The 27,700-nt window shown below is 38.0% G+C and overlaps 1 protein-coding gene across 1 annotated transcript; it reads left to right on the top strand.

Moving 5' to 3' along the window:
• LOC306846599 (sickle tail protein homolog) lies at positions 1-27,278 on the top strand. Its single transcript, XM_079380072.1, has 20 exons — positions 1-275; positions 5,974-6,169; positions 7,161-7,359; positions 8,356-8,449; positions 12,702-13,471; positions 13,935-14,036; positions 14,156-14,196; positions 14,344-14,510; positions 15,265-15,440; positions 17,814-17,947; positions 18,277-18,424; positions 18,506-18,893; positions 19,576-19,777; positions 20,635-20,882; positions 21,220-21,363; positions 22,303-22,419; positions 23,515-23,589; positions 23,717-25,447; positions 25,925-26,050; positions 26,689-27,278. The coding sequence occupies exons 1-20, from the start codon at positions 162-164 to the stop codon at positions 27,196-27,198; spliced, it is 5,682 nt and encodes a 1,893-aa protein (XP_079236198.1). The 5' UTR covers positions 1-161; the 3' UTR covers positions 27,199-27,278.
• Positions 27,279-27,700: the final 422 nt, after the last annotated feature.

Here is a 27,700-nt window from a genome sequence, read left to right as displayed (position 1 = left end):
CAAGAAGCAACCAGAGGCTGTGCTCCCATGAGGATGTGGACTGCCACAGCAGAAAACAAAACAGTGCAGACGAGAGCGAGCAGTCAGACCCCTGGTCCCCTCGCACCGTGCCGAGGAGACACACAGTAGGAGGGCCTCGCACTGCTGGGGACGTGATCGTCATGCAGTCCTACAGCATGGACCACAAGAAAGAGGCCTTTCTTGAGCATTTGAAACAGAAGTATCCCCATCATGCTTCTGTCATTATGGGGCACCAGGAAAGACTCCGAGACCAGGTAAGCTCTGAAATATTCAAATCAGCTCTTGGTAAAGACTTTTTTAAAATTGGGTTTTTAAATCTAAAAGTCAAATCAAAATGGCAACATCAAAGACAGATGGAAGCATAGGCCTATATGATGACATAAGATAATAGCACAAAAAAATCCATTGTTTTTTATGCAAATCATTACATTTTGTCATCATAGTCAATTCAATTCCATAACATGACATATTTCTATAAGCCATTGATCCAAGCCTTACAAGAAGAACTTTTACAGTTGGTTGAGCCCCTCTCCACACCTTACCATTCATCTACACATCACATCGTTACTTTACTATGCTCTACACATGTATCAAGTAACTCTTGACAGATTAAGGAACACTGACATTTTTTTTATTGCTGCTAGTTTCCGCTTGACATTTTCATTGTATCTTTGCCGGATGGATAAGTTTGAATGGTGTTAGCTTGGACTGCAGGTTTATTTGAATGGATGCTTCAATAAACAATTGAAGTAATAAACAGTGAAATAAATGTGAATAAATTGTTTAACATAGCCTATACTTAACACAAATAGTAAATAAGGTAGGCTAAATTATAGCTAGGCCTATATCACGTAAAAATAAGATGTACAGAATGTATGTAATACCATGCCTTCTCCAGATGACTGTGCTCACATACAGACAGGCTATCCAAAGCTCTAGTATTTACATCATTAATAGTTGCCTTCAAAGGAAGCAGGTATACAGCAGAACATACAGCTGAAGTGTGGGACTTTATTGTAAAACCTCAGTGTATCGCCACGAGCCACAGGGTTTAATTTGGTTTTGTCTGTGTATGTTTTTTTTTCCTCTCAAAGCCGTGAGTCCCATTAACTGCCATTATATGACTGACAGCCTGCAACGGTTTGAGTTAAAAATATTTGTTTGTGTTCTACTGAGACAAACAAAGTCATCTACATATTGGATGCCCTTGGGGTAAGAAGATAAACATCAAATTTTCATTTTTGGGTGAACTGTCCCTTTAATGTGACAAATATGTCAAAGTTCCACCTACTTTTATAAGGTTAATAGCCCGATGTGACATGTCACCACAATATCTTTGTATCTTGTTTTATATCAATTTGTACAAGAAATTTATTAAAATCAGGTTAAGAATAATCTAGGATATGTTATTAAAATATTAGAATTGTTGCATGGGTTGAAACATACCTTTAGTAACAAATACAAGTGTTTTCAAAATTGCTGACACTGCTACATGTGCTAACTAGACAGAACACCATTTTGGAGATGTTGCCATGGCAACAAAAAATGCACACATTGTCACATGACTGAACCTGGTTGTTCATTATATGTCACTTAGAGACTTCCTGAGTTGAAAGTGTGGGGTAATGCTTTAAAAATACCTTTCCAGATAATCACCAGTGTTTGTGACACTTCCGTGAGTTCTTATGGGTTAATGTCGCGAACTTGATTTAAGTTTTAGTAAACAAGAAGGTGATGGAAAGGCACATTTCGCAACCGCATGGCTTCAATAGATTTGTAGTCTGAACAAGTCTTTCAGGTAAATCCATACAGGTGGGTGTGTCTCTACAGACGCTGATGTCACGGCTTTTAAAGATCACTTCACTGCAGACAAACTTCTTCAGCGATCTACATCAGACACACTACCGGACTAGCTATTGACATTTACTATTTATTATCTGGAATATGTCCTTCTTAGTGTGAAGAATCAAGGTGGAGGATTTACATCAAGGTATTGTAAATTAAACTAAAATGTAAATTTTAATGGATGTGCAAACTGCAGATGTAAACAGAGAAGTCGTCATACTGGTTCTCTTTTGGATCAAAATACTTAAAGTTATGCAAAATGATTCGATATGAGAGTTATGAGATTCTGCTAGTTATCAGATTATGAGAAACTGTTGATTATGCATTTCAATGTACCCAAAATAACATGTACCATGGTAATATATTTGTATTTAAAGTACCTTGGAATACCAGGCAAATAGCACGAAAAGGTACCATGTACCAGCATCTGATTCCATTGTAAGTGAACTGCCAGAGTACTTTTTGTAAGTTTTGTGTGTGTGTATTTTTCTTTTAACTCAGAGGTAACACGTGCGCTCCCAATAGCTGGTTTCTTTCAGTGTAATGTGTCTGTCTCTTGATTTTTTTTAATTTTTTTATTAGCATAGTTTTGGTATGTTTTTTTTCTGTTTTTCTGTGGCTGGGTGGAGCTGTGAGTGATATCATATCATATGCCCCTGGCACTGAATAAAACTGAAGCCCATCCAGCAGGAGGGAGTGTGTCTTTCATCCTCCTTTCGCTCTTTCGTTCTTTCTTTCTTCAATATTCTCCAGACCCAGAGAGAATGAGGTATGATTTATCTGACCCGGCCAGTGCGTTCAAAGACCTGGCATTAGACCAGCTCAGATGAAGCATGGTCTGTGGCCATTCATCTGCCTGTGATTAGAGGAGAGTGCAGTGAACCGTGCGAGCTGCTCCCCTCAAGCCCACCCTTATGCTTTAAACTGCTGTTTTCAGGCCTCTCGATTTCCTGGCATTCTGCAGGTAACGTATTCTGACAATGCCCGAGTGTGAGCGTATGTCGGCACGGCTTGCTTATGCATGTGGAATAGGTGTAAATCTGATCGCTGGTCTGCATGGTGCAGGTGGGGCATCTCGATCTGGATAATCAGAGTAACACTTGCAACAAGTGTTAAGTACAGCGGCTGTTGTTGACTACTTGTTTTTTCAGGGTTATGCTTAAGCAATCTTAAGAATGCGATCATATTTATTTTATTTCATCCACACAATGAAATGTTTAACTTACAGTTGCATTATGCATGTCTAAAATGATCCCAGCTGTCATGCATCATTAATCTGGGCAAAGTTTGATGCACTTTTTTTCAAGTGAACATAAAAGCCTATTATTTGCTCTTGCCGGGTCTGTGCACACCGGAGTGATTGTTAGTCGACTCACAATGCAACACCTGTGCAAAGATAACATCAAATTCATATTCATCACCTTCAAGTCTCAGCCTGGACCTTCAGAATGAAAGATTTTTGGATATGGCTTCTAGTGAATTGCCAGAGCACTGTTTTTCGTCAGTCAACATAGTTTTTGAGGTTTCTGGTATTGCCTGCATAATGGGCAAGTTTAGCCACCATCATCAAAGCCATCAAAAACTATTTGTGCATTCCCTAAGAATTAATCCAGTGTAGGGATATGAAGATGTGGTGAATCTGGTGTCAGTGCAGCTGTAACATGCAAAAAGTGAAGCTGAAGTTGACCCCTTGTATTCTTAAGGGCCGTTCACACAGAATGAGTTTTTGCATTCCACTGTGCTGTTTTCCATTGCTTTTGTATGTAAAGATGCTCTAGAAAGATGGCTTTGACCATTGGGTTTGCGTCTTGTGCCTTTTGCAGTCTTGATCATCACATGATGTTCTAAAAATGTGCTACCAAAATTTAATTACAATTCAATTACATTTCCCAGTGTCTCACATTTTGCATTCCACAGCACTGATTTTTCATTGTTTTTCTATAAAAACAGGCATTGATGGATGTCTTTGACCGTTGTGCTCACATCTTTTTGGAATGTCTTGTGCATAACACAGCATTCTAAAAATGTGTCTCTGGACCTTGAATGTTTTTTTTCTTTGTTTTTTTTGCATTCCACTGATCTGATTTCCCATTGTTTTTCTTTGAAAATGTGTTAGATGGCAGTGTTTGACTGATTCACTCATGTCTCACATCTATTGCACTGTTTTCCACATTACACACCACTAAAAACATGTTACTTAAATTAAAAGATCAACCTTCTTGCATTATCCTCTATTCCGTTGCTCTGTGTCTCGCATTTTTAGACACAGAACCGTTTTCTAACCCTTTTTAAAACTTAAAGGTGCAATTTACATGGAACACATTTTGCATTCATACGTTTCCATTGTTTTCTATGTAAACATTTGCTAGACTTTGTCATTGCATTTATATATTGCATCTTTTACAACATCTCGCTCAAGTTCTTTATCTTTTAAAAAAGTAGTTTTTTTTTAAAGTAGGTCAATTTCTCTTTTTTAAGCTCACAAAACACATTCTGTGTGAACCACCCCTTAGGCTGAATCGGTTATGACCTTTCTCTTTAGTATCAACTTGCATACAGCATGTCATAGAAATGTTTGCACAGACTACTGTCAGCAGAGATCCTCCCAAAGGTACAACAGTATTTTTTTGAATTTGCATAACACAAGACCTCAGCTCGAAAGTGTCTGAGTTATACTTTGACTAGCACAATGGAGCATTGTTCGGTCAAAACACGTTTAGAGCTCAAACTAATCTGTAGGGATGCACAAAAACGTTATAAAATGTACGAAAGAATGGTTTGATTTAAATATAGTTCTGAAAAGGTGTTTACAGAAATGTTTCGAGATGCTTTCGGAAATGCCTGCGTCAAACGCGGAGTCTAAGGTGTAATTGTGTGCTTCTGTCCTGACCTCATAATTACGTTGTCACCAAAACCACAGTGGAAAATGAAGCAGCGCAGTATAGAAGGATTAAGTTCCTTGGGGTCATGCAGGGTGGTAATCTGGCAGGCGTGCATGTCAGTGTGCATGCTGCCGTTACGATGAGACGCAGTCTGACTCAGTATCTGTGGCCTTCTGCCTATCGTTTCTTTCTGTTGCCGAGAAGGGCGAAATGACTTCCAGCCTCGGGGTGAAAGCACATCCTTTGAGAACATATACATCATCTATGTCTGCTGTCTGTATAGGCCCAAAAATGTGTGGTTGTATTGTGAGGACAACCACGTAGATGCCAGAGCACACTAATTGGTCTTTGTGCATTTACTGCTTTTGTGTCACTGGCGATAAATCAGTTTTAATGTAAGCTAAATTATAGGACTGAGCCGTAATTGACTTGAAGACGTGTTGACGATTTTATGTCCACGTGTCGTGAAACAGAAAAGGACTCAAATGACTACCATACCTTCTTTTTATTTGGTAGTCACACTTGTCATCAGTAGATCATTGTTTTTAGTTAATCTCTTTTAAGCACATAAATGGCATGTGTTATTGAATAATGAAAGATTTTCTCTCGGGTATTGATTGTTTAGTGAATAGAGCTGTGTCTGTCTATTTAGTATCTCTCCACAATTCCTCTCTGACCTTTCTGTGGTCTTTTATTGAGCATTAAAGTTTATGAGATACCATACTGCTCACATCTTGACATTCAGAATGCATAGTTAATAAACTTTTATAAATCTTTTCCAAATGTTTACCAGTTCAGATGCTACCCAACTGTGTTTTTGGTGTGTAAACTAAAATTTAAAATTATTAATTGAAATACAGATTCAATCAAATAAATAAATTTATTTTCAATCAAATTTAATATGAATATTAAAGGAAAAAAATGATAAATGTTGCCTTGGTGATGTTGAAGTTTAAGTACTAAGATTACTAAGACTGAAAAAAAGGGGGGGAAAGTAATAAGAAATAGCAAACGCACATAACAAAATTACTAAAATTAAAATGTAAAGTACAAATAAAAAAATTAAAGCTAATTCAAAATATTAATAAATGCAATAAATAATGCTAAAATAACAGGGTTAAATTATTCAGACAAAAATACTGTCTTTTGTGAAGTGCTTGATGTAAGATCAGGTTCTGAATGATCTGTTTAACCTCTTCTTTGATCATTTTGTGTTGTCTTGTAGATCAGGAGTTCTGGGCACAGTGTAACCCCTCAGTCTGCTGTAGGGGAACCGGGGGAGCATCTGTCTTTGGCCTCCCTTGAGTCTTTGGAGGCCATGTCGGAGGGAGAAGCCCCCTCCGCCTTCACCCGAGGCATCCACACCCGAGCAAGCCTCCCCGTGGTCAAGTCAAATAACCAGACCAAGGACAGGTCATTAGGTAAAGTACTCACTCGCTGTTTTTGAGTTTTTTAACTCGTGGGTGTGATTTAGTTTTATTTGTCCTTCCCACATTATGTTTTGTAGTAATATTAATGAGGTTACAAATCAAGTTTGTCAAAAATAAGGCAGGGTTGATGTTAGTCAGATAATTAAGAGAATTTGTTTGCACATTTAAAGGGATGGATAATCTATATATCCTTGGTGCTATTTTAAACACAATATTTGAATATTATAATTGAAGTCTTACTTAGACACTTTACAATATTTCTTTGTTAAACAGTGTGTAATATAAATTCTAACACATTGTGTGAGAAAGTGCCAACCTTTGGGCATGTCAGACCAAATGTTGACACCATTTCTAAATTCTTTACTATTTTGCCCGCTGGCCTATTGCAGTGCTTTGCTTTGTTTTTCAAAAAGCAAGAATTTCATGAATACTAGATACCAGTGTAGTGTACAAATTATATATAAATGCATGCATACAGCGGTTTCAAATGGACTTTTAGGATTTCACTTAAAGACATTTCACTTTTTGGGAACATTCTTGAGGTGAATGTGCAAAAACTGGGCGTTCTTTCACCTCAATTGGTAAATTTATTAATGTAGATATATTTTAATTTTTAATAAAAACTCTATATCTGTTCATACATGTTTAAAAATCTGGTTTATGTTACAGCTAGAGAGCAAATGGTACATTTTGCTCCAGATATCTCAAATCATATGGCAAGAAAATGCTTATTCTGCATTCCTCCCAGACCCCATTTGGGCTGTCTCAAGAGAATCATTTAATGGAGGGTCTGGGACAGAATGCAGTTGTCACCATTTACCACTGGTACCCTTGTTAGCCTATATGCTCTACTGCATGCATTTAAGATATATTTATACAGCTTTTAGTCATTCCATACTTAATTCATCTCCAAAGTACTGCAGAAATCTTATGTTTTACACAGTGTGCTAGTATTAATCTCTTATATTTGTTTTATATTTAGGTGTCCTCTACCTGCAGTATGGAGAAGAGACCAAACAGATCCGAATGCCCAATGAGGTGACGGGTACAGACACCATCAAGGCTCTGTTTGTCAGTGCCTTCCCTCAGCTCCTCACTATGAAGACACTTGAGTCTCCCAGCGTGGCTATATACATCAAAGATGACATGAGGAATATGTACTATGAGTTGACTGATATCAGGTGTGTGTCTCTTGTCAACAATTTGCAATTGTGTCTATATAAGTGTGGTGTTGCTTTTTTGCCTCATGAGCACTGAAGAAAGCATGGGCTGAAACGTCTGCTCTCTGGTCCGTTTTTAATTCATTTTGCACTTTTGTCACTTTTTCACTTTTGCATATAAAAAATAAATAATTGAATTTTTGCTAGACCTTTTTTGGTCAGGTTTTTTTTTTTTGCAGTGAGGACAAATTTAGCTACCTATTATCTCTTGTCATTGTCAGACTTTATTTTGCGTGAATTTTATCATGAATTTAAAAAGTGTACCATACAATGTACAAAAATAAAAAAAATATCAGATCACAGACTTTCCCTTTTATAGTGTGCTTGGATTTAAGTGCAGAAAATTGCAGTCAGTGCTTGATTTGAAGTGCATTCAAACCGTTGGGTGACTCCCTTTTCCACACCCTACTCTTTGCTGGCCTGCGGCTTCCTAGCAAGTCAGCAGGAACAGAGAGAGAGCATGATCAATCTGTTTGTGTGTGTGTGTGTTTGTGTTATTCGGCACAGGACGGGCTTGGGCTTTAACAAGCGTTATAGTTATGAGGAAGGAGCATGTGTTGACACGCTTCTAACCTTTGTGTCGCTGTGAGCTGCAGCTCATTGTAATAATGCTCTGTTCTGCCTCAATAAACCTGAATTTTCAAGTATTATTTACATCACAACACTTTGGACATCAAGAAAAAATATATACACCAACATTCAAATGTTTGGGGTCAATGTATAAATATATATATATATATATATATATATATATTTTTTTTTTTTTTTTTTTTGAAAGAAATTAACTATTTTATTTTGCAGGGATTGAATACATTTATCAGAAGTGACAATGAATATTTAAATGCTCCAAAAATTGAATTTCACTTAAATGCTGTTTTTCTGAATTTACTATTCATCAAAAAAATCACAAAAATATTAAGCAGCAGAATACATATAAAAAATATGTTTTCTTTGCAGGAACATCACATCACACTCTTGCCTGAAAGTGTATCACAAAGACCCAACCCAGGCCTTCAATCACAATGCAAGAGCCAATAATGGAGAAATTAGGGTGAGTGACCGCAGTCCCACTGAACTGTCCCATTATTATTATTATTATTACTCTTCATGTTCAGCTCAAAAATCATTAACTCAAAAAGCTCTTTTGCTTTTCAACACCATTTGCAGCTGGTGTTGACAGGTGGCAGGACCCTCAAGGTTAAGGCTCTGCATCTGTTCTTTAGAGCTCAGAATTTGAAGTAAATACTTGCCACACCCATTCATTTTGGCAGGGGGCCCACTGATTGATCTCTCCACTGTTGCACAATTACAATGTGCGATCACCTTTGACAAAACAGGTCAGCTCTGCTGAGATCTTTACTGTATGTCAAAGGCACAATAAATGCTACACGCCACACCGCGTTAAAGTGATTTGTTTGTCATCAGGAATTTAGATCATGCAGAATTATGGCAGTGTCTCTGGAGACCAATGAAGCTATAAATACATTTTAAAAAGCCAAACAATGTCTTTTCCTTATCTCATTACGCAAAAAAAGGAAATTTGATTTGAGCAACAGATTTAATTGGAACCAAGCTCTAAGCATCTTGCTTTCTAATCAAACCCATCTGCTTTCCATGAATCCATGCACATTTATGATATTGATCTACAAATGTACAGTAGGATAATGTTATTAATTTTTAATATCACTTTAGCTACTAGAGTGATATTAAGTTTTGAAATGCATAATAGTGCATAAAAAAAAATGAAGAAAAAAATTTCATTTCAGGCCAGAAATTTACTCATAGGATCCTATCTCCAACAGGATGAGTTACACGTTTAGGAGCTGTTCTGCTGTGGTGTTATTTGCTTTATCTAATTGGGCATCACTTTTGGAGAAGGCTAAACTGTCTCCAGCTATCTCATCCATATCTTGAGTTCAGCGGGCCATGGAGGACAGGGAAAAGGATAATTCAAAGCCAGGGCTGAAATTCTTGGGCCGGGTGTGGAGATGAACTGAGGTCAAACTCTCAGGAGAGCACGGCAGCGGATGTGTCTGACCTTGTAGTTCTCAGCTCTAATGAGAGTACAGAAGGGACCAGCTCCTGTCTGCACCACCACACCACCCACAACGCAAGCAGCCTGTTGTTTAGCTAAGCTTATGTGTTCTTCATTACAACATCTAGTGCAGAAAACAGTAGCTAGATGATACACAGCTATATCAATTGAACAGACCCAATTCAGACCCAGTGCAACTAACTGGATTTTGCATTTTTTTTTTTATTTTCTTGAGCATAGTCTGTTCAGAAGAATGAGTCTAGACTAGGGATGTGCGAAACTGCATATTTGCAAAATTGACTAATCAGCAGTTGGTCTGAACAACTAGTCCACTAAGCCCTCTATAATTTGGCTGGCTCAAGGTTATGTCCACCTGACTCCAGTCAAGCTTTTTTAAAATAGGATTATTAATGTCCATATTGTTATTGTTACAGAAATTGTCATTAATTGAAATAAAGCTGAAATAAAATATGCATATCAGACAAAAATCTTTATAAACCTTAAAATGAGAACTGCATGCTAACTGACTTAAAATACATGAAGTACTAAAATGACTTACTACATCTGTTATAAATTAAATCTAAGTATGATATTAAAAACAAAAAAGGAGGAATTTTATATTTAATCTAAATATAAAATGAAAGCTGAAAATATGAAAATAAAAGCTATTTCAAAATATTATTTAACACTATAAATAGTATATAAATAATACTAAAGTAATGTGGATAGATATTCTACAAAAAAAGTGCTAAATAGCCATGACTTTTTATTGCACATAACTGTCATAGTTGTGCATACAGGGTTACCACATTCATGAAATTAAAAAATTGTGATTTGTTTTTTTTTAAGGGCTGGAAAATAGCTTAAAAATCTTTAAAAAGTCATTACAATTTCTGTAGCTCTCCATTATTCAATCTCTTTGAGAGTTCAGCCTCCAAAAGTGTGGTCCAAAACCCGAGGCATAATAATAGGAGCATTGTTCACAGTAGGCAATTTGAAATTTATGTGATGCATTGTTGAAATTTTAGTGATGCATTGTTGGCTGGAGCAGCAATAGTTTAAAGGGGATGAATTTATAAACATATTTCATAGAGGGTTTTAGCATTATGACAGTTACAGTTTGCACACTAAAGCTAAAACAAAATCTGCGGAATGTTGAATTTCCAAATTTAGTCCCTTTAAAGTACCACCACTAAATATGTTAAAACTAAAAAACATCTAAACTGGTCAACCTCACTTATCACTGACAAGTGAACCAACTCAGGAAGTGCCTATACACATGTTCCATTTTCCTGTCCTTCACAACTAGAATTGCCAAACTGCCACTCCCATTTTATCTCTACACAGTGTTTTTGCATGTGTCAATTTAAGTTCATGGGACAATAAGGTCTGTGCAAAAACATTACGCTCTGCCCACGTGTTGTGGCATTGGGAAACCCTTTTCCCACCTAAACCAAATTTTAGATTAGTGGGATGATAGGAACTAGAAAAACAAATGGATGTATAAAACAAGTCCTCTGAGAGCGTGAGAAAGCAAACATGCACAGACACGTTTGTTGATGTGATGCACTTATTTTGAAGGATTGCAAAAATGGACCCATTTTCTCTAATATTTGGGGCCGATGATATATTGGCCTTTCATTTTAGCTGTTTATCAACGCTGTAAATCTCTTGAAAGTCGAAGCTTGTCCTTCATACGCATAATTTATAGACCCATGTACAGTGGTGCTCTGTGAATTTGCTTTCCCAGGTGCTTTGCATCACGTCTGACATGTGGCAAACTAAAGGTCCTTGACTTTTGCGTTTAAACATGCTTGTTTCTAGTACATTTGGTTTCTGTGGTCGCATGTGAAATATTAAGCTAATTTTATGGAGGTCTTTGTGTACCCATTGAAAGAAGACACCTATTTTGAGCTTAGATAATACAATAATGAAACGATGGCTGCACCTGTTTAAACATGCCTGACTCAGTTTGGTTGAGAACTTGGTCTATTTCAAACAGCAAACTTCTTTAAAAGAAATCTTTAAGATGCAATGACAGACAGACTTAACTCTTAGGTATTTTATTTGAAGCAGCTTGTATTGTGTTGTCATTCATTTAATACAGTTTTCATGATATAAGCATTCAGCCAAATCATCAACCAAATACATTAAGTGCAATTATAATTTTCTTGGTTTCTCTAATTAATTTGGTTGAAACTAGACCTGAGGTTATAAGGACAGGTTTGGAGAATGTTGTTCGTCTTTAAGCTAATGCAGAGGGTGTTGGTGCTCTGAATGGCAGATAATTCACCTGCACGCACCGTCTGTGGGCTTTATTACTGCACACTTAAGCATGACCACTGTACAAAGACAGGTCTGGGCAGGGCTATTTTCTGTGCTTTTGCACTGGTTCCATATTTTTGTTCATATCTGTGCACTTGTCTAAACATAAATCATATCAACACAGTCATACAATACAATTTTTGTTTTTAGTGTCCTGCTTTGAAAACTTCTCTGTGAAGATTAATAATTTTCGTGATAAACATGTAATAAAAAGCTCCTTTTCATTAAATTCAAAGATCCTTTTCATATCCATTGACCTTCTTTGAGAGTTGTTTACCGGCAGGTTTCAACTGGTGGGATGGCGTTTTGAATAACATGGTCACGGACAGCCAGAGGAAAAAAAAAAAAACCAAAGCAATCTAAATAAGAAAATGCAACTAACCATATAATCTTGCACAGTTAGAGCAAAATGCATAGCTTATCAGCTTTTAAAAGGGAGGGGGAAATGTTTTCTATACATTTTGTTACTGGCATCAAAGGTTGTGGGAACAGTTAAACTCTCCAGTATTTTGGCACAAATATATCTGTCGCTTGGTTGAAAATTGCCAAACTAGACTGATTCCAAAACCATGAGCAAAAACATGCAAAAAGTAGTACAAATCTAAGATAATACTATCATATAAATAATAAGATAAAAAAGCACCAACCATGATGTCTTATGTAAATATATTAGTCATGCACCAAAATTTCAGAAAACAATATTTGAAGTTTCGGTTTCAGTTGAAATATAGTAGTTTTGGTGGGCCGTTCATCAAAATTTTCCAAGGACACTTTTGAGCATGTTATTGTTAATTTTGTGCACAAAACATAGATAAGCGACAACAGGTAAACATGTCAGCAGTGTTAATGCATGACATGTTAAGTAAAGGCTTTAAGTAAAGTGTTACCACCTGTTTTTTTTTTAACCCAAATTCTCTCTGATATGCTTTCGTTTTATCCCTAGATCACAAGAGAGCGGCTCTACAGCGGCAGACAGCAGCCGGGAGGCCAAAGCCCAGTGCACACTCTGCCTCATAGTCCCATACATTCAGTCCAGGGCTCCATGTCTCCTCCTACACCTCGCTCAATGCCCTCATCTCCTTCCAGGATCATGCCCGGTGGCGCCACCTTACCCAGGGACCGTATGTCCAACGCACCCCCAAGTCGCTCTATCACACCCTGCTCCAGTGCCATCCTGGAGCGACGGGACGTGAAACCAGATGAGGATCTGAGCAGCAAGAGCGTTCCTTTGTATTCAGAAGTGTACGGTTCGCCTGAGGCCAGGCTCAGCGTCGCCTCATCGCAAGGCAGCCATACTGGAGACGTCCCGGAGGGGGCGGCGTACATCCAGCACCGCGCCTCTGTCAAGTCTGTAGGTGCATACGCAGATGGCCAGGATCTGCAGCACTCCCTCTACAGACAGAAATCTCGCAAGTTCAGTGAGACTCAGCTCGCTACCATGGGCTCCAAAACACCGCCTGTTTCTCCTCACAGGGTCAATGAGGTCAGAATGATTGACATGCTCCCAGGCCAGAACTCCCACATGCCCTCACAAGGTGTGGCAGCGGAAAGAGCATCACCTGTGCGAAGATCTGTCCGCAAGGACAGTAATGGGGCCGTGGAGGTGGCGACCAGGGTGAGAGGCAATGTGGCCTCCCCTGTTTTCGCCGACCTTCCGCCCAGTCATGGAGAGAGGGCGTTTCAAGGACTCGTGGCACCCGGAGATCCTCAGAGGTGAGACTTTTTAAATTCCCTGCAGCTTGCTGTATTGTGAGACAACACAAAATGTGTTTTAGACACATGGTACTCATGTGTACGTATATTCTATTCTTTTCTATTATATTAAAACAAGGATACGGTGATAATACTTCCCTTTCTTTTTCATCTGATGTTGTTATTTGTTCAAATAATGCATGAGTAATGAAGGGCTGATGGGGAAAATAACAGAATAGTCATGTTGTGTAATTGAGAAAAGGGCAAGAGTTACTCTGAGCAAAGCCCAAAATTTATATATATATATATATATATATATTTATTTATATATTTATCACAGGTTTGCCCTCAGGAACAAAGGCAATATAATTTGCTGGTTCTCCCTTTTGTTTAATTCTCCTTAGATCTGCAGTTGAACAGTATGTGTATTAATTTATGAAATTATCTCTTTATTGAAGTGAGTCATGTGACCTTTGTTTTGCAGTGAAAGAATAAAGGTAATGGAGCAGCAGATAGCCAGTCTTACTGGACTCGTTCAACACGCTCTTATGAAAGGGCCAAATACAAGTGCCAAAGAGACTTCCAGGTGGATGTTCGCAGAAACATTTAATGTGATTCATAAATAGCATTAATCTAAATTGTATTAGTATAATGTGAAGATGAAACCAGTAAGATGAAGACTTACCGTTTTGTCTTTCTCTATAGTGAGAAACTGGTAAAGATGGGGTCTCTGGCACAGAATGGTGGTAAGTAAACGTTCAATTATTGATTATAATGATGCTTCCTTTATCATAAATTGTTTTTATGAATTGTGGATCTGAATTGAATCTTAGTTTAACCACATTTGTGTTGTTTCCAGAGCAGTAACTTCATAAATTGGTGTTTTTGTGCAGGCGTTTGTATTGTAACGTCAACTAAAGACCCAGCTGTGCAGACAGACAGTATTTCAGCACAGGTTCAGCTTCCTGTCAGAGACCCTTCTATATGCTCAATCCTCTCCACCTTCAGGAGAAACGTCTCTGAATTCAGACTACAGCTCCATCAACTCAAACAGATGCAGGTACACGTGAAATTCAAATTGAAATGAGGTTCTGTCCAGGGCATCTGCTCTTTTGAAATGCTTGTCCTACAATTTTATAATGTCTTATAATAATATAGATATTAGGGCTGTCAGTCAAATGAAAAAAAGTATTTTGCAATAGTTATGCAATAATTCAGTAGTGAAGCAACTACCTTCTATTATATATATTTCACTTCTAAATAATACAGTACTATTCAAAAGTTTGGGGCCACTAAGATTTAAAACAAGAAGAAAAGAAAAAGAAATGAATGCTTCTATTCATAAACAATCATTTAAATTGATCAAAGTAAAGTCATTTATTATTATTATTATTAAAAATTCACTTTCAAGTACATACTGTTCTTTTGAATCCACTGTTTTTAACATTGATAATAATTTAAAAAAATGTTCTTGAGCCCCAAATTAGCATATTAGAATGATTTCTGAAGGATCGTGTGACACTGAAGACTTCACATTAAAATCACATTTAAAATGTATTAAAATAGGAAACAGTTATTTTATATTTTAATGATACTAAACAAGATTACACTTTACAGTTTTTTTTATCAAATAAATGGTGAATTGGTGAGCATTTTTCAAAAGAGATTTTTTTTTAAAACATTAAAAACCAAAATTTTAATGGTAGTATATAAACACAAACATAATGTGATGCAGTGTTATAATATACACGAGCTATAGTACACAGTTGGTCAGAAAACAAGTGTGCTGATAGAGCTTTGCCTTGCATATCCAGCTGCAAAACCAGGATGCCATGAGGCAGATGCTGCGACAGGCAGAGCAGGACATCTCAGATAGGTTTTCAGACACTGTGCTGCACCTTGAGGACCCTGTTCATAGACAACGAGTCCAGGTGGAAGAAGAAAGACACAGATATCTGGGCATGGAGGAGACGGTTCTCGTGCAGCTCGGGTAAGACAGTAAGGCAGCATAATTTGTATGTGACTACTGATCCTGTTAAGACCTTGACATTAATTACCCATGAAGAATTCATTATGGACTGGTCATCTGTAGAATGTGAGAGACAGCTGTAGACGAACAGAACAAATGTTGCGATCTAGAGGGGAAAATCAGCACACTGATTAGCTGCTGCAAACGAGCCAGATTCAATGCTGATTAACTGTTCACGTCTAATCAAAGCTGAATTCTCCCTGATCCCCCATACTAATTAATTATAAAACCATGTCTCCAGTCAATGCTGAATGCACGCTTTAATAAACAGAGATCAGTGTAGGTTTTTAATAGATGTGAGCTGAGGGGATTTTTAAACCTTAGTGCTATATTGAGTATTTTTCTAAAACACATTTGCTGGTGTAAACCTTGATTAAGTAAAACTAGTCATACCTTCATTGGGTGGAGGTGTGTGCGATTTGCATGAAACAACGCAGTGAGTAATCCACTGTCCCAACCTGTCTCAGAAGAATAAAGCTTGTGAAAGTTTCTATGTGTTTCCTGTCACAAGGAATGTGTGCTATCCTGAGGGGGAAATATAAGTCAGATTGTTTCAGAAATTAATCTGTGTTTAGTCACAATGTGCATGAAACCAGTGTTAACTAAAAAGCTATAAAATATCACTAGAAAAACAGGCAAGAAAATCACTTAAGCTATTAAAAATGTACGTTAACTGAAAAAAGGACTGAAAAATAATATTAGATAAAAAAAACGTAAACTTAAAATCTTGAATGAAAATTAAGAATATTGCTTTAGCACCTAACTGAAATGAAATATAGGACTAAAACTGAAATAAAAATCAATGAAAGCTAAATAGAAATATTTAAATAATTGTAATAATTACAATTACAATAATTAAATACACACTACAAAATTACTAAATTATTAAAATGAAAGCTAAAATAAAATGCCACTTGTCAGCTAGCAAGTAAAGTTCTAGAGCAACTTTTTCTTCTGTCCTGTAATAACATTCAGTGAGCAATATCTGATAGTATATATTTGAATACATACTTAGCTAGTTAACCCGGATCCAAGAGGACATGATTCACTTACATCTAGCCAAAAACTATGATAGGGTATAGTTGGCAGTACTATTAACACAGGTGAAGAAAGAGCTTAATTACTAGGTATGTTTACTGGAATTTGTTATGGTGACAGAGACTTCCACAGCACGAACAGAATGACAGTGACAAGACACAGATAATAAAAATAGAATAAGTAAATAGGAAACAATACATTTGAAAGACCACAATATATATACAAAATAAAAATGATATGGTATTTGTGTGTACAGGTGTGTTATGTACAAATGCAAGGAAATGTAAATAATAAGCTTGGTGTGTTAAATAAATGCATGTATAAATAGTGTTTTTTTGTGTGTTTGAAGAAAGATATTGTATTATCTGTGAAAAAAAAAAAGAACTAGGCCTACTTGATTATGTATTTTGAGTATTTCAAATACAAAATACTGTCTCTCAAAGTATTTAATTACACAATACTTTTTTTTTTTTGTTTTTTTTTTTGTCCAGCAAAATACAAATTACAAAATACATATTTAGTAATTAAATACGCATTTAAAATAGATTTAATTGAAATACTGCCCATCTCTGGCTATGGTGAGAAAGATAACAAAAACTTGACATTGTGCAGGACTTGACATTGTGCATGGGAAAACCCTTAAGACACCCCTCAGGTAAATTACACAAAACACAAACCATTTCCCACAGGGATGTTGTTAAACTATGATCTCAGAGCATGTGTACTGGCTTGCAGATCCCTGCATAGCTGGCCCTGGTAAAGGCTTTTATATGCAGGTACAACTCATGATGACCAGCTTCAACAATTCACACTTCATAACCATTTCAAGACGAATGAAGTCAGAAAATCTGAGAAAAGACGTAGGTTATGATGATCCTCTGAAAGTATTTGGCTGAGGGCAGACTTTTGTTGCCAAATTTGCTTGCACAGCCAAACTTCTCTGTATGTGAACTCAGTCAACAAACAAGACTAAATCACGTTAAACAGGTTTCAGCCTTTAGCCATCAAGACTCACAGTCGAGACTTGCTTATTGCATAGTATTAAGTGTCACTAAATGCTGGATTAAATACGATTGAAATATATATAAACAGTGGCGTCCAAATGTCTGAGACTACATTGGAAATATGGGAGTACACCAGGAAATGAACAGAAAGTTCTTATTTCTCAGTTCAGTTTTTACATTGTAGAGTACATGCTGCTTGAGCAAAAAAGCAAAGAAAAATACTTGTTAGCCTATATAACATTAAAGTGACAGTTGTTCTAATAAATGACAAATCCTTGTAACAATGTCACAGAGAGCTGGAAAATTATGTGGAGATGCTCAAAGAATCCACCTGTGCCATGAGCAATCGACCAGTCACTCTGAGGGATGTGGAGGAAGGGGCAGTCAACTTGCGGAAAGTAGGAGAATCTTTGGCCACACTCAAAGGTGATTGCATTTGTATTTATCCTCCCTGTGGAGTTCTATAATAATTTCTGAATTATTATACACTACGTTCAAAAGTTTAGGGTTAGTATTTTTTTTGAAAGATCCTTTTATTCAACAAGGAGGCCTTAAATTGATTAAAAGTGACTTATATTATAATGTTTCAAAAAAATATTTTAAATAAATTCTGATCTTAATAATAAAAAAATCCTAAAAGAAAAGAAAGGTTTCTTTCAAAAATGTAAAAAAAAAAAAAAAACCTCTTTAACCGCAAACTTTCAAATGGCAGTGTAGACCTTTCTCTTGTGTAATAATGAATTGCATCTTTTCAGGAGAGTTCCCAGCCCTGCAGATGAAAATGCGTGCCGTGTTGAGGGTGGAGGTAGAGGCGGTGCGCTTCCTTAAGGAGGAGCCTCACAAAATGGACAGCATGCTAAAGAGAGTCAAAGCTCTGACTGACACACTCAGTGGACTGAGAAGGTAAAACTCATGTACCATTTGAAATATTAAATTCCTTCAGAGCTTTGGCAAGTTCATTGTTAGGGTTTCTGTTTGTTGTAGATACGCCACTGAAAGCCACAACCATACTTCTGAGCCGTTACCAGCTGATTCGGTTTCCTTTGTGGAAGAGTACAGATCTCCAAAACCTGTTTGTGAGTCCCCCACCCCACAACCAAGATCACCTGCCAAAGTCAGCTGCTCAGAGCCTGTGCCATCTTCTCCAGTCGCTGCGCAACGCATTCAGAAGGCTCCCATGAGCACACACCACCCTAGTCCCCCGCTCATACCCACCCATGGCAGGGACTCCCCCACTGTGGCGAAGGTCAGTCCCAGGAGCAGAGAAAACAGCCCTGCCCTGCAAAAGAGAGCAACTGCTGCCATCAGCACGACTGGATCCTCCTCACCAGAGGAGAGCTCTGTCAACACAAGCAGGCCCATGCCTGAAGAGGTGTGGTTCAACTGTGACTTTCACTTTTGATTGATTAAGATTCATGGATTGGCATCAACACAAGACTGTCTTATTTCTGTAACTCTGTGTTTGTCTGCACACTCTTAAAAATAAAATGTTCTTTATTGGCATCGCTGAATTCAATGAAGAACCTTTAACATTCATGAAACCTTTCCATTGCACAAAAGGTTCTGTATTGTGGAAAAAGGTTTGAAAACGGTTCTTTTAGGAACTGTTCACTGAAAGGGTCTTTGGGAAATCAAAAATAGTTATTTTATCGCATCACTGCAAAAATCCCCTTTTCGGAATCTTTATTTTTAAGAGTCCAAAGAACTTCCCCTAAATATACTATTACTACTGCTACATTAATATACTATATTAGCTGACAAAAATAGGTCAGTTTTCTCTCAAATATACTTAAATTAGCTAAATTTTGCTGACAAGAAAAGTTAAATTTTCTCTCACACAAAACTCGCTTTTAAGCAGTGTAGCTTTTTGTTGGTTAGCATCAAGTGACTATCCTGAAAAGTAACAAAATCTGCATGAAGTATTTTTTTGCCCTCACACGAAACTCCCCGACTGTGCCGATTCCTATTGAAAAGACTAAAAATTTTGCAGAACAATGGTAAATGTGACCCAGTAATTGTTTCCAACAAACTAATTTCTGTCGGGTTCTCCACAGGTTTCAAAACGGGCAGTAAAGGAGGACAAGGTTCACTCTACTGGACTAGAAATGGAAAGGATCCTTCAGCAGACCCAGGCCAGCCTTATGAAGGCCATACCTGACCTGGAAGTGAGCAAACAGGTGGACAGCGCCTCCTCCCAACCACTCAGCATCTTGCCAGATGAGGTGGACTCTCCACTTCCTGTGTCTCCACTCCCTGGTATGCTTGTCCACTCATATGAACCTGCATATAAACAATTCATTCAGATTGTAGGATAACACTAAACTGGGATCTGGCTGAATGACATATAAGAGTGTCCATGATAAACAGCACATCTCAGAGATGTGTTCTTTGTATTCAAGTTGGATGCTCAAGAAAAGTTTAAATGTAATGACTTCTGAATTTAATGAAATTTGAAACTTGAGCAAAAATCACAGCTTTGAATCCAAAATATGTATATTTCTTTATTGGTTTATTTAATTTTTATAATGTAATATTATTGTAAAGTCACTGAATGGGTACCAAAAAAAACAACAGGGTGAATGTGGCCTGAGACGGGGTAAAATAAAAACACTGGGATGGGGGGGGGGGGGTCACGTCTTTGTCAACTTTTTCACCCCTGATGAGTTCGCATCCCCGTAAAAGTAATAAAAAAAAAAACCTCATGCTTTGCAAAAATAAATAAACATGCTTAAGTTGAACATTTTTTTTTTTTAATTACTGTTAATTCATAAATATTTTTTAAGTTTTAGGCTCATTACAACTACATTACAACCTGATATTTTTATTATATGAAATTATGTAATATTTCACAAGCCTTGACACATTCATTAAAGGCTGCAGGGGTTTTTTCTATCCTTTCCTGTTTTATGTTTCTTCTGCATGCTGGTTTGATCACGTTATGTTTAGTTTTTTGTCTGACAGAAGTTTTTTTTCGTTGTTGTTTTTTATATTACAGCACACCTTGTTGTTTTATTAATAATCCCGGAATAGCTGGCTCAGATGTGTTTGATTACAGTTGGATCTAACCTCTGGAGGATTTAATATCGAGGCACTCTTTATCTAACTTCAAACAGAAACCGCATCACAGGATGGACCCAAAGCAGATAAACCAGTCCAGACCAGTTTGGAGAGGCCACAGAAGCCGACCATAGAGAAGCCCCACAGGGCCAGTGTTGACAGAGTACAGCCCAACCCTGAAACGGCCAGCAAATCTCCTCCCCCTCCCCCTCCACGCAGAGTCTACCCTTCTGGAAGTGGACTAACCACTGGACGTTCAGGAGAGGTGATCTACACCACCCGGAAAGAGTCCACAAGCGCACAGGTGCTTGAGCCATGCTTTTTCAGCTTCCTGTAATTTAAGATCACACACCATTATTCATGTGACTTAGGTCTTGCTGAGCCGCATTCCCAGACAACATGACAATTGTCATTACTATTATTTGAAAACAGCGCATTTATTGTACAGTGTACCTACTACGTGTAGAAATTTCATTGTGCTATATTTTGCCTGGGTGTGCCGTGCGGTTCATATTGTGTCCTTGTTTTTCTGAATAATAATGGCGGGAATTCACGGTAGAGATTCCAGCTGCTTTTGTTGATTTGAAAGACATAATGGAGGGTGAGGGTCGGTCACACTCGGCTGGTTGTTTTGGTTTTAGGAGGGTGAAGAGGAGGCCCCGAAGCCCAAACCCTTGCGTGTGCCCCCAGAGGTCAAGCCCAAGCCCCGCACCCCTCCTCCTGTCAACACCTCCACCTTACAAGATGAAGAGGATGAAGGAGATAAGATCATGGCTGAGCTACAGGTGAGCAAACCACAATCATCCTCACAGGAGACACTCAAACAAAGACATGAACGCACATTCTTTTACAAACACACAGGAAGTCTGAGACACGTCAGAGGTGTTAAGGGACAAATATTGAGCCCATACAAACTTCAAACGGCCACACCAGTGTCAACATTTACACAAAAGCATCAAAATGAGGGCACTATGGCTGTCTCAGAAGTTTGACTTGTGCTGCCCTCTATTGTTGAGAATGGGTAGGATTTACTATAAATCTGTCATTAATTAGATTTTTTTATTTTATTCGGAATAAAATTAATAAATCAACAGCATAAAGTGGCCTCAGAAAGTGTTTGTAAACATCACACTGAAAAGTGTATGAATGCCATTGTATTAAATATTAAAGGAAACCAAGTGCAATTTATTTAAAAAATAGCACAAAAAATTTAATATTTTGTTTGCAATAAATTATTCAAAAATTTTAAAAAAGACAAAGTAGTGTGAATAGGATTATGTATATATGTGCAACAGAAGTATTGAATAGTGAATTATATATGAATGAATGATTATAAATTTACATGAAGGAATATATGTATATGGGCTTATATTAAAATTGAGTATATGCATTATGATTTATTATTATTCAGATTAATACATTTTTAATAATATTAATTTATTAGATTGTAAAACTGAAAAGTGAAGTTCTGAGAAAAGAAACAGCACCTTATATTTGCAGGTGCCACTTGTATCGAATGCAGTGATGTTTATATATATTATCTTTAATTTATATAAATTTGCTTTTAAGTGTGTACACTGCAAAAATCAACAATAATATTCAATTTAGGGAACATTTCCTGTACCTTGTCTGGATCATGGTCTCATAATTGCACAACTGCAGGACAGAAAGCTCACCCATAAACAACCACAGCACCTAATGTCCGTACCCTTACCCATCCTCAGGTGTTTCAGAAGTGCACAATTAAAGATTTACAGCTCAGATACATTGTTGATCTCACAACCCGTGAACACTCAGACAGTGAGATGGAGCCAGGGCTTTCCCTGTCTTACCACACAAAGGTAACGGATGTGATGTGTGCTAACTCCCAATCGCAGTTTAACAGCAGTGCTCACATGAGCAGTCAAGTCCCATAACCTCCCGCTCTACTGACACTAATACGCAATGCCCATACTGATATACTGACATACTGATGCACGTCAATGCCTGACCGTAGCCCCTCATCAAGAGAGGACGTAATACGTTTGAATGTGTCTAACATTGGTCTGTCACTCACACTCTCCTGCTGAATGCTAATATATACAGCTGTAGAAGATGGGGTGGGTCAGAGTGACTGGAGCGTTGGAAAGGCCATTCAGTGCTCTGACTTCTGACCTTTTCCTTTTTTAGCATTTCACTAGTTCACTTTGAAAAAGGACCAGAATGTCCACCATAAAGAGATTATAAATATTGCTGCTTTGTAAATATAACTAAAATATGTATGTAGATACCAAACATTACATATATTTTTTTTTAATGTTTTAAAAGAATTATAAAAAAAATAAGAGAATTATACAAATAAATATTTGTACTCTTAATAATAAAAAAATAAATAATAATATTTTGTAATTATTTTTTATTAAATAGTTAAAAAATAAATATGTGATGTTTTGGGCTCTGCAGACATATAAAAGGGATATATATTTTCATCACTATGCATGTTTTAATGTACAAAAAATGTATGTATTTATGTTTAACTTTTAGATTTTTAGTCCTACAGACCAACAATGTCAGGGTTTTCAAAATAAGAATAATATTTCTATACTCGGGTCATCGAGTGTCTCTAGAAGTCACTTTCTCCATTAAAATATTTTGTTTAAAAATAAACAAAAAAATTAAGCATGTGTTTTCCAGCAACCTCTATCACCATCAAACATCGTTGCATGGAAAATGCTATGCATACAGTTTCACTGCTGCCTCACCATAAATACATCATTTTGAAGCAATGCTTGACAACATAAAGCAATCCTAAGTAAACTAAGGATGAAAGCTAAACTAAACTCTAGATGGCGCCATTGATCTCTTTTGTAATGTTTCTCTCTGCATTGTACTGACTAGCTGGATATTAATTTAAGAATGTAAATAAAGGTCTCTGTGCTAACTAACTGTCCTAGCAGACCACCTCTCACCTATCTGAAGAAGGAGCACTATCTGAAAGTAGGGAAGATAGTGCAACACCTGGTTCACCTGGGGTAAATATCATTTGTTTTACTGTTTCCATTAGTTTTATGTGTGATTTAAGAGCATGTATACACATTGCATTCACTTTGACTTTAATGTGTTGTTTAAAGTCCAAAGAATTCTTGATTTCTTTGTCAGGTCATGTATTATATCACCGGAACATCAAAAACATCAAGGCAGAGCACCTCTAGGCCAGATGACCTAAAGGAACCCAAGGAAGCAACTTTTTCTCCTTCAAAGGTTGCACCTGAGAATGCTTCTGACCTTTCCCAGCAGCAAAAATTGTTAACATCAAATGACTTATCTGTAATTTCATTTCAGTCAAGCCAATCAGTCAAGGAGGTCCAAAGCAAACAAAATAATATTCATAAGGTGCCATCTAGCCCATTTAACTCTTTAAAGAACAGCACTGAAGCTGAAAAAAGGGCATCGCTCATTAATCCCAAAGAGCTCAAGACTGAATCAGTGCTGAAATCCCTAAAGCAAGTGGTTCCCACACCTTCTGAGAAAGTTTCACCTGTTGAGGAGAAGTTAGAGCAGCAGATACTGTGTACTTCCTCTGAGCAAGTCGCACCTGTTCTGGATAAGTCAGTAAAGCATGGACATCGCACAACCACTGCTAAAGTTACACTTGTTAGCAAATGTCCACAAAGTGCTGAACTTGAAGTTCACTCACCAGTCCATCAGCCCAACACTGATGCCTCATTTTCAGCACAACCGAATGACCATGACAATGAGCAGGATGTAACAAAGAGATCATCTGAAGATCAAGCCAGATACACTGAGGAGGCCAGTCTAAGTCCAGACCTTCCAGGAGAAGAAGGTCCTCCTCCACCAAATAACATTGCCTTCAGGATCACTAAAACCAAGGTACAGGCTCTAACAACTGGAGAGTACCAACAGCTGGTAAACAGTAAAGGCACAGATGTCCAAACTGTTAAAGTGGGCTCAGAACCAACCCTATCTTCCCCCGAGGACTCTGGATTTGACAAGAAGCCGGTTATCATCATTTTTGACGAGCCTATGGATATCCATCAGGCCTACAAGCGGCTGTCCACAGTCTTTGAGTGTGAAGAAGAACTGGAGAGGGTGCTATCAGAGGAGAGGATAGATGAAGAGAACGAGGAGGAAGTGGAAGCCAACTCAAAGAGTCAGGTCGGTCTGATAACACCTAGACATAATCTAGATCAGTGCAGAACAGAGAACAGGGTAAACAATCAGAGAAGTAGTAGCGTTCCAGTGCCTCTACAACAGCAGAGTTCCTTTGAGAGTCCTGCTCTTACTGTTAAGGAAGGAGACAAGACAGAATCTCCTAAAAATGTGAAAAAGAAATTCAAGTTTAAGTTCCCCAAGAAGCAGCTTGTAGCTATTGGCCAGGCTCTTCGTACAGGGACAAAAACTGGCAAAAAGACACTGCAGGTAGTTGTCTACGAGGATGAAGAGGAACCAGATGGAACCGTGACGGAGCTCAAAGAAGCTAAAAGGTTTGAGATCAAGTCCCACACAGACTCTGATTCTACCACCCCTCGGTCTTTATCGCAAAACCAGACCACCACATCACAGAGCACCAAAGACAGAACTGAGGAACTCCGTAAGACTACTTATCAAACATTAGACAGCCTTGAGCAGACCATTAAGCAGTTAGAAAGCACCATTAGTGATATTGGGCCTACATTGGTTTCTGAAGTCTCCTACAAGGAAGAATTTAAAGCAAAGAGAATGGCCAGTGATGCAAAACCGGAGGAGGGCAGTCCCACAAAAAAGCCAGCCCCTCTGAAGCCCAAGCCCCACAAGTCATCTCTGCAAAAGAGATCCAAAACACAGTCTCGATCCTCCTCAAGCACGTCCACTTCCTCCAGCAGTAAACAGGTCTTTCTCAACTCCTTTGCACCCTTCTGCTGGTAGCTTGGGTTTGCTTTCAAAGCCTGACTTTCTAACCAATGACTTTAATCAACTTTGAATGTGTTTCGTAGGTGTCTTCGGGTGAAAACACTTGGGAACTCTCTGTTTTGAGGGCTCTGTGTGATTTCAGGTGGACATGATTACGGGCTTGGTGTTCTTCTCTTTTAAACCACTGTCTACTTTCACTGTTCAGACTTTCAATGAGTTTGAATCCACAAACTGTTTCTCTCTCTGAGCGTCTTGCTCCGATCCATTTTGGGATTAATAAAGTGCATGTTCTGTGGTTGGGAAATTGGTGGTACACTTGAGCATGCTGCTTGTATCTTTCTCTCCCCAATCATGTCTACAAATGAGAAATCTTTAAAAGCTTTGTCCTCATTTTGTCTTGTACTTGTCAATCGCCTCAATCCATTGCTGACATTGTTTCCTTATTGATTTTTTCAGAGCTCTGGTGACTCTCCAGCTTCGAGTCGGATTTCCTCACCCAAGTCTCGCCAGCAGCCAGCAGGGAGTGTGGAAAAACCCGGAAAACCTCAAAAGCTCCAGGACTCCCAGAGGCAATTCCGTCAGGTAGTTTTACTGTAGGGCAGTGTAAGGCATGAAGACACAGATGGGAAATGTCTTTGAGTAGTTTTATTGAGAACACACAGGGATCCAATACGATGATCTCTCTTCCCCTACAATTCATCACAACCAACTCCTTGTGCATGTTTATCATTTACACAGACACTTTCAAGATATGCTACTTTTTTTTTTTTTTTCTTTTTTTTTTAAACCAACCCTTGCGCTCCCTGGGATTTGAACCTGCGACCTTGCTGTTGTTAGCAATATGCTCTACCAATTGAGCTATACAGGAAAATTGCATGATTGTTGTTATCCAACAGTCAATCGTAAGAGCAAACACTGGGAACTACTGCATTGGTTGGGGAGTGCTGGTTTATATTTCCATTGCTTTGGATTATGAAGATATTTTGAAGAACCTGGTGCCCAAATTCCTCCTTTTAGTCCTTCTTTTCTGTCTTTACTGCTTAATGTGTGAAATAGACTGTGAGATAAAAGAAACAAAATTATGCCTTTTTGTTACAAGAGTAATATTTTTGTTGGTGTTGTGCTGTAGAATATTTTTATGGAATATAGAGCTCTATATTTTCACGTATGTGTTATCATCCTACTTGACTTTCCATGTCTTCCGGCATCTTTGTTCGCAGGCTAACGGGAGTGCTATGAAAGCTGGTGGGAATAGTAAACATGCTTTCCTTGCTTTGCCTGCTTCTAAGATCCCGGCTTTTATACCTAGATCATGGAAGCATAGCTCAACCCGTGCTGCTCGTTCTAGGCTTACTAACCAAACCTCTTCCTCTTCTTCTAAGTCCTCTATCCCATGTCTCAGCCTGAGCTGGCCCAGCTGTAGACCTGTCTCGCCCTCTCAGCGGCCTGAAGGTCAAAACCTAACCCTCCCTCCACAGACTCAAAATGGCCAGTCCTGCTCCTATTCCTACTCATCCTCTAGCTCATACTCTTCCTCCTCCTCCTCTGTCTCTCCGACCTCTACTTCCTCCTCCTCATCCCCTTCCTCTCCATCCCTCCTGTCTCCCACTGCCATGTGCCGGGGAGGTCGAGCTGTACACATGCCCAGCTTCAGCAGCCGCAGGTCTTTGAAGGCCAGCAGTGGCCAAGCCGCTATCACACCAGCATCCTTTACCGGGAACATGGCATGAGCTGTCCATTTCTCTCTTTTGCTCATTGTGTTTGCACTCATTTTGGTGGTATTTAAAGGTGTAACAGAAATACTGATTTGGCTATGCCGTGTATTTGGGGTGGTGTTATTGTCTTTGTGCAATTCCACTGAAATCCATAAGTGGTTCAGAAACTAGAGCCACATATTATGAATTTTGTTTTGGTATATGTGAGGGATTAAACAGTGTTGGCTTTTTTATTTTATAGAAGTACGTTTGTTTACTTACATGAACTATATATAATATACATTGTGATTTTAGAGAAAGGAAATTAGATGAATATATGATACTTTAGAGTGTTTTGTTTTTAAATTAGCCGTATATAGTGGGATCCAAAAGTCGGTAGTGATGAAAACAAACCCTTCATAGGACCTTCATAAAATCTTTTTTTGTTTTGTTTTAGGATTTTCTTCAGGGTTTTTTCTAAAAAAATGTAGGATTCTGCTATTCTTCTAGGTCAGGGTTCCTCAAATCTTGCCCTGGA

The sequence above is a fragment of the Barbus barbus genome, assembly GCF_936440315.1.
Source record: "Barbus barbus genome assembly, chromosome: 26".
Taxonomy (NCBI): Eukaryota; Metazoa; Chordata; class Actinopteri; order Cypriniformes; family Cyprinidae; genus Barbus; species Barbus barbus.
Note: the sequence above shows the minus strand (reverse complement) of the source record. Positions and strands in the feature narration are given on the sequence as shown.

What these genes read in the sequence shown, in the direction of transcription:
- LOC306846599 (XM_079380072.1), top strand. Translation starts at nt 162, where the DNA reads ATGCAGTCCTACAGCATGGACCACAAGAAAGAGGCCTTTCTTGAGCAT. An exon ending in ATCTTTGGCCACACTCAAAG is followed by an intron (nt 17,948 to 18,276) that starts GTGATTGCATTT and finishes GCATCTTTTCAG; the next exon opens with GAGAGTTCCCAGCCCTGCAG. An exon ending in AAGAGTCCACAAGCGCACAG is followed by an intron (nt 20,883 to 21,219) that starts GTGCTTGAGCCA and finishes TTTTGGTTTTAG; the next exon opens with GAGGGTGAAGAGGAGGCCCC.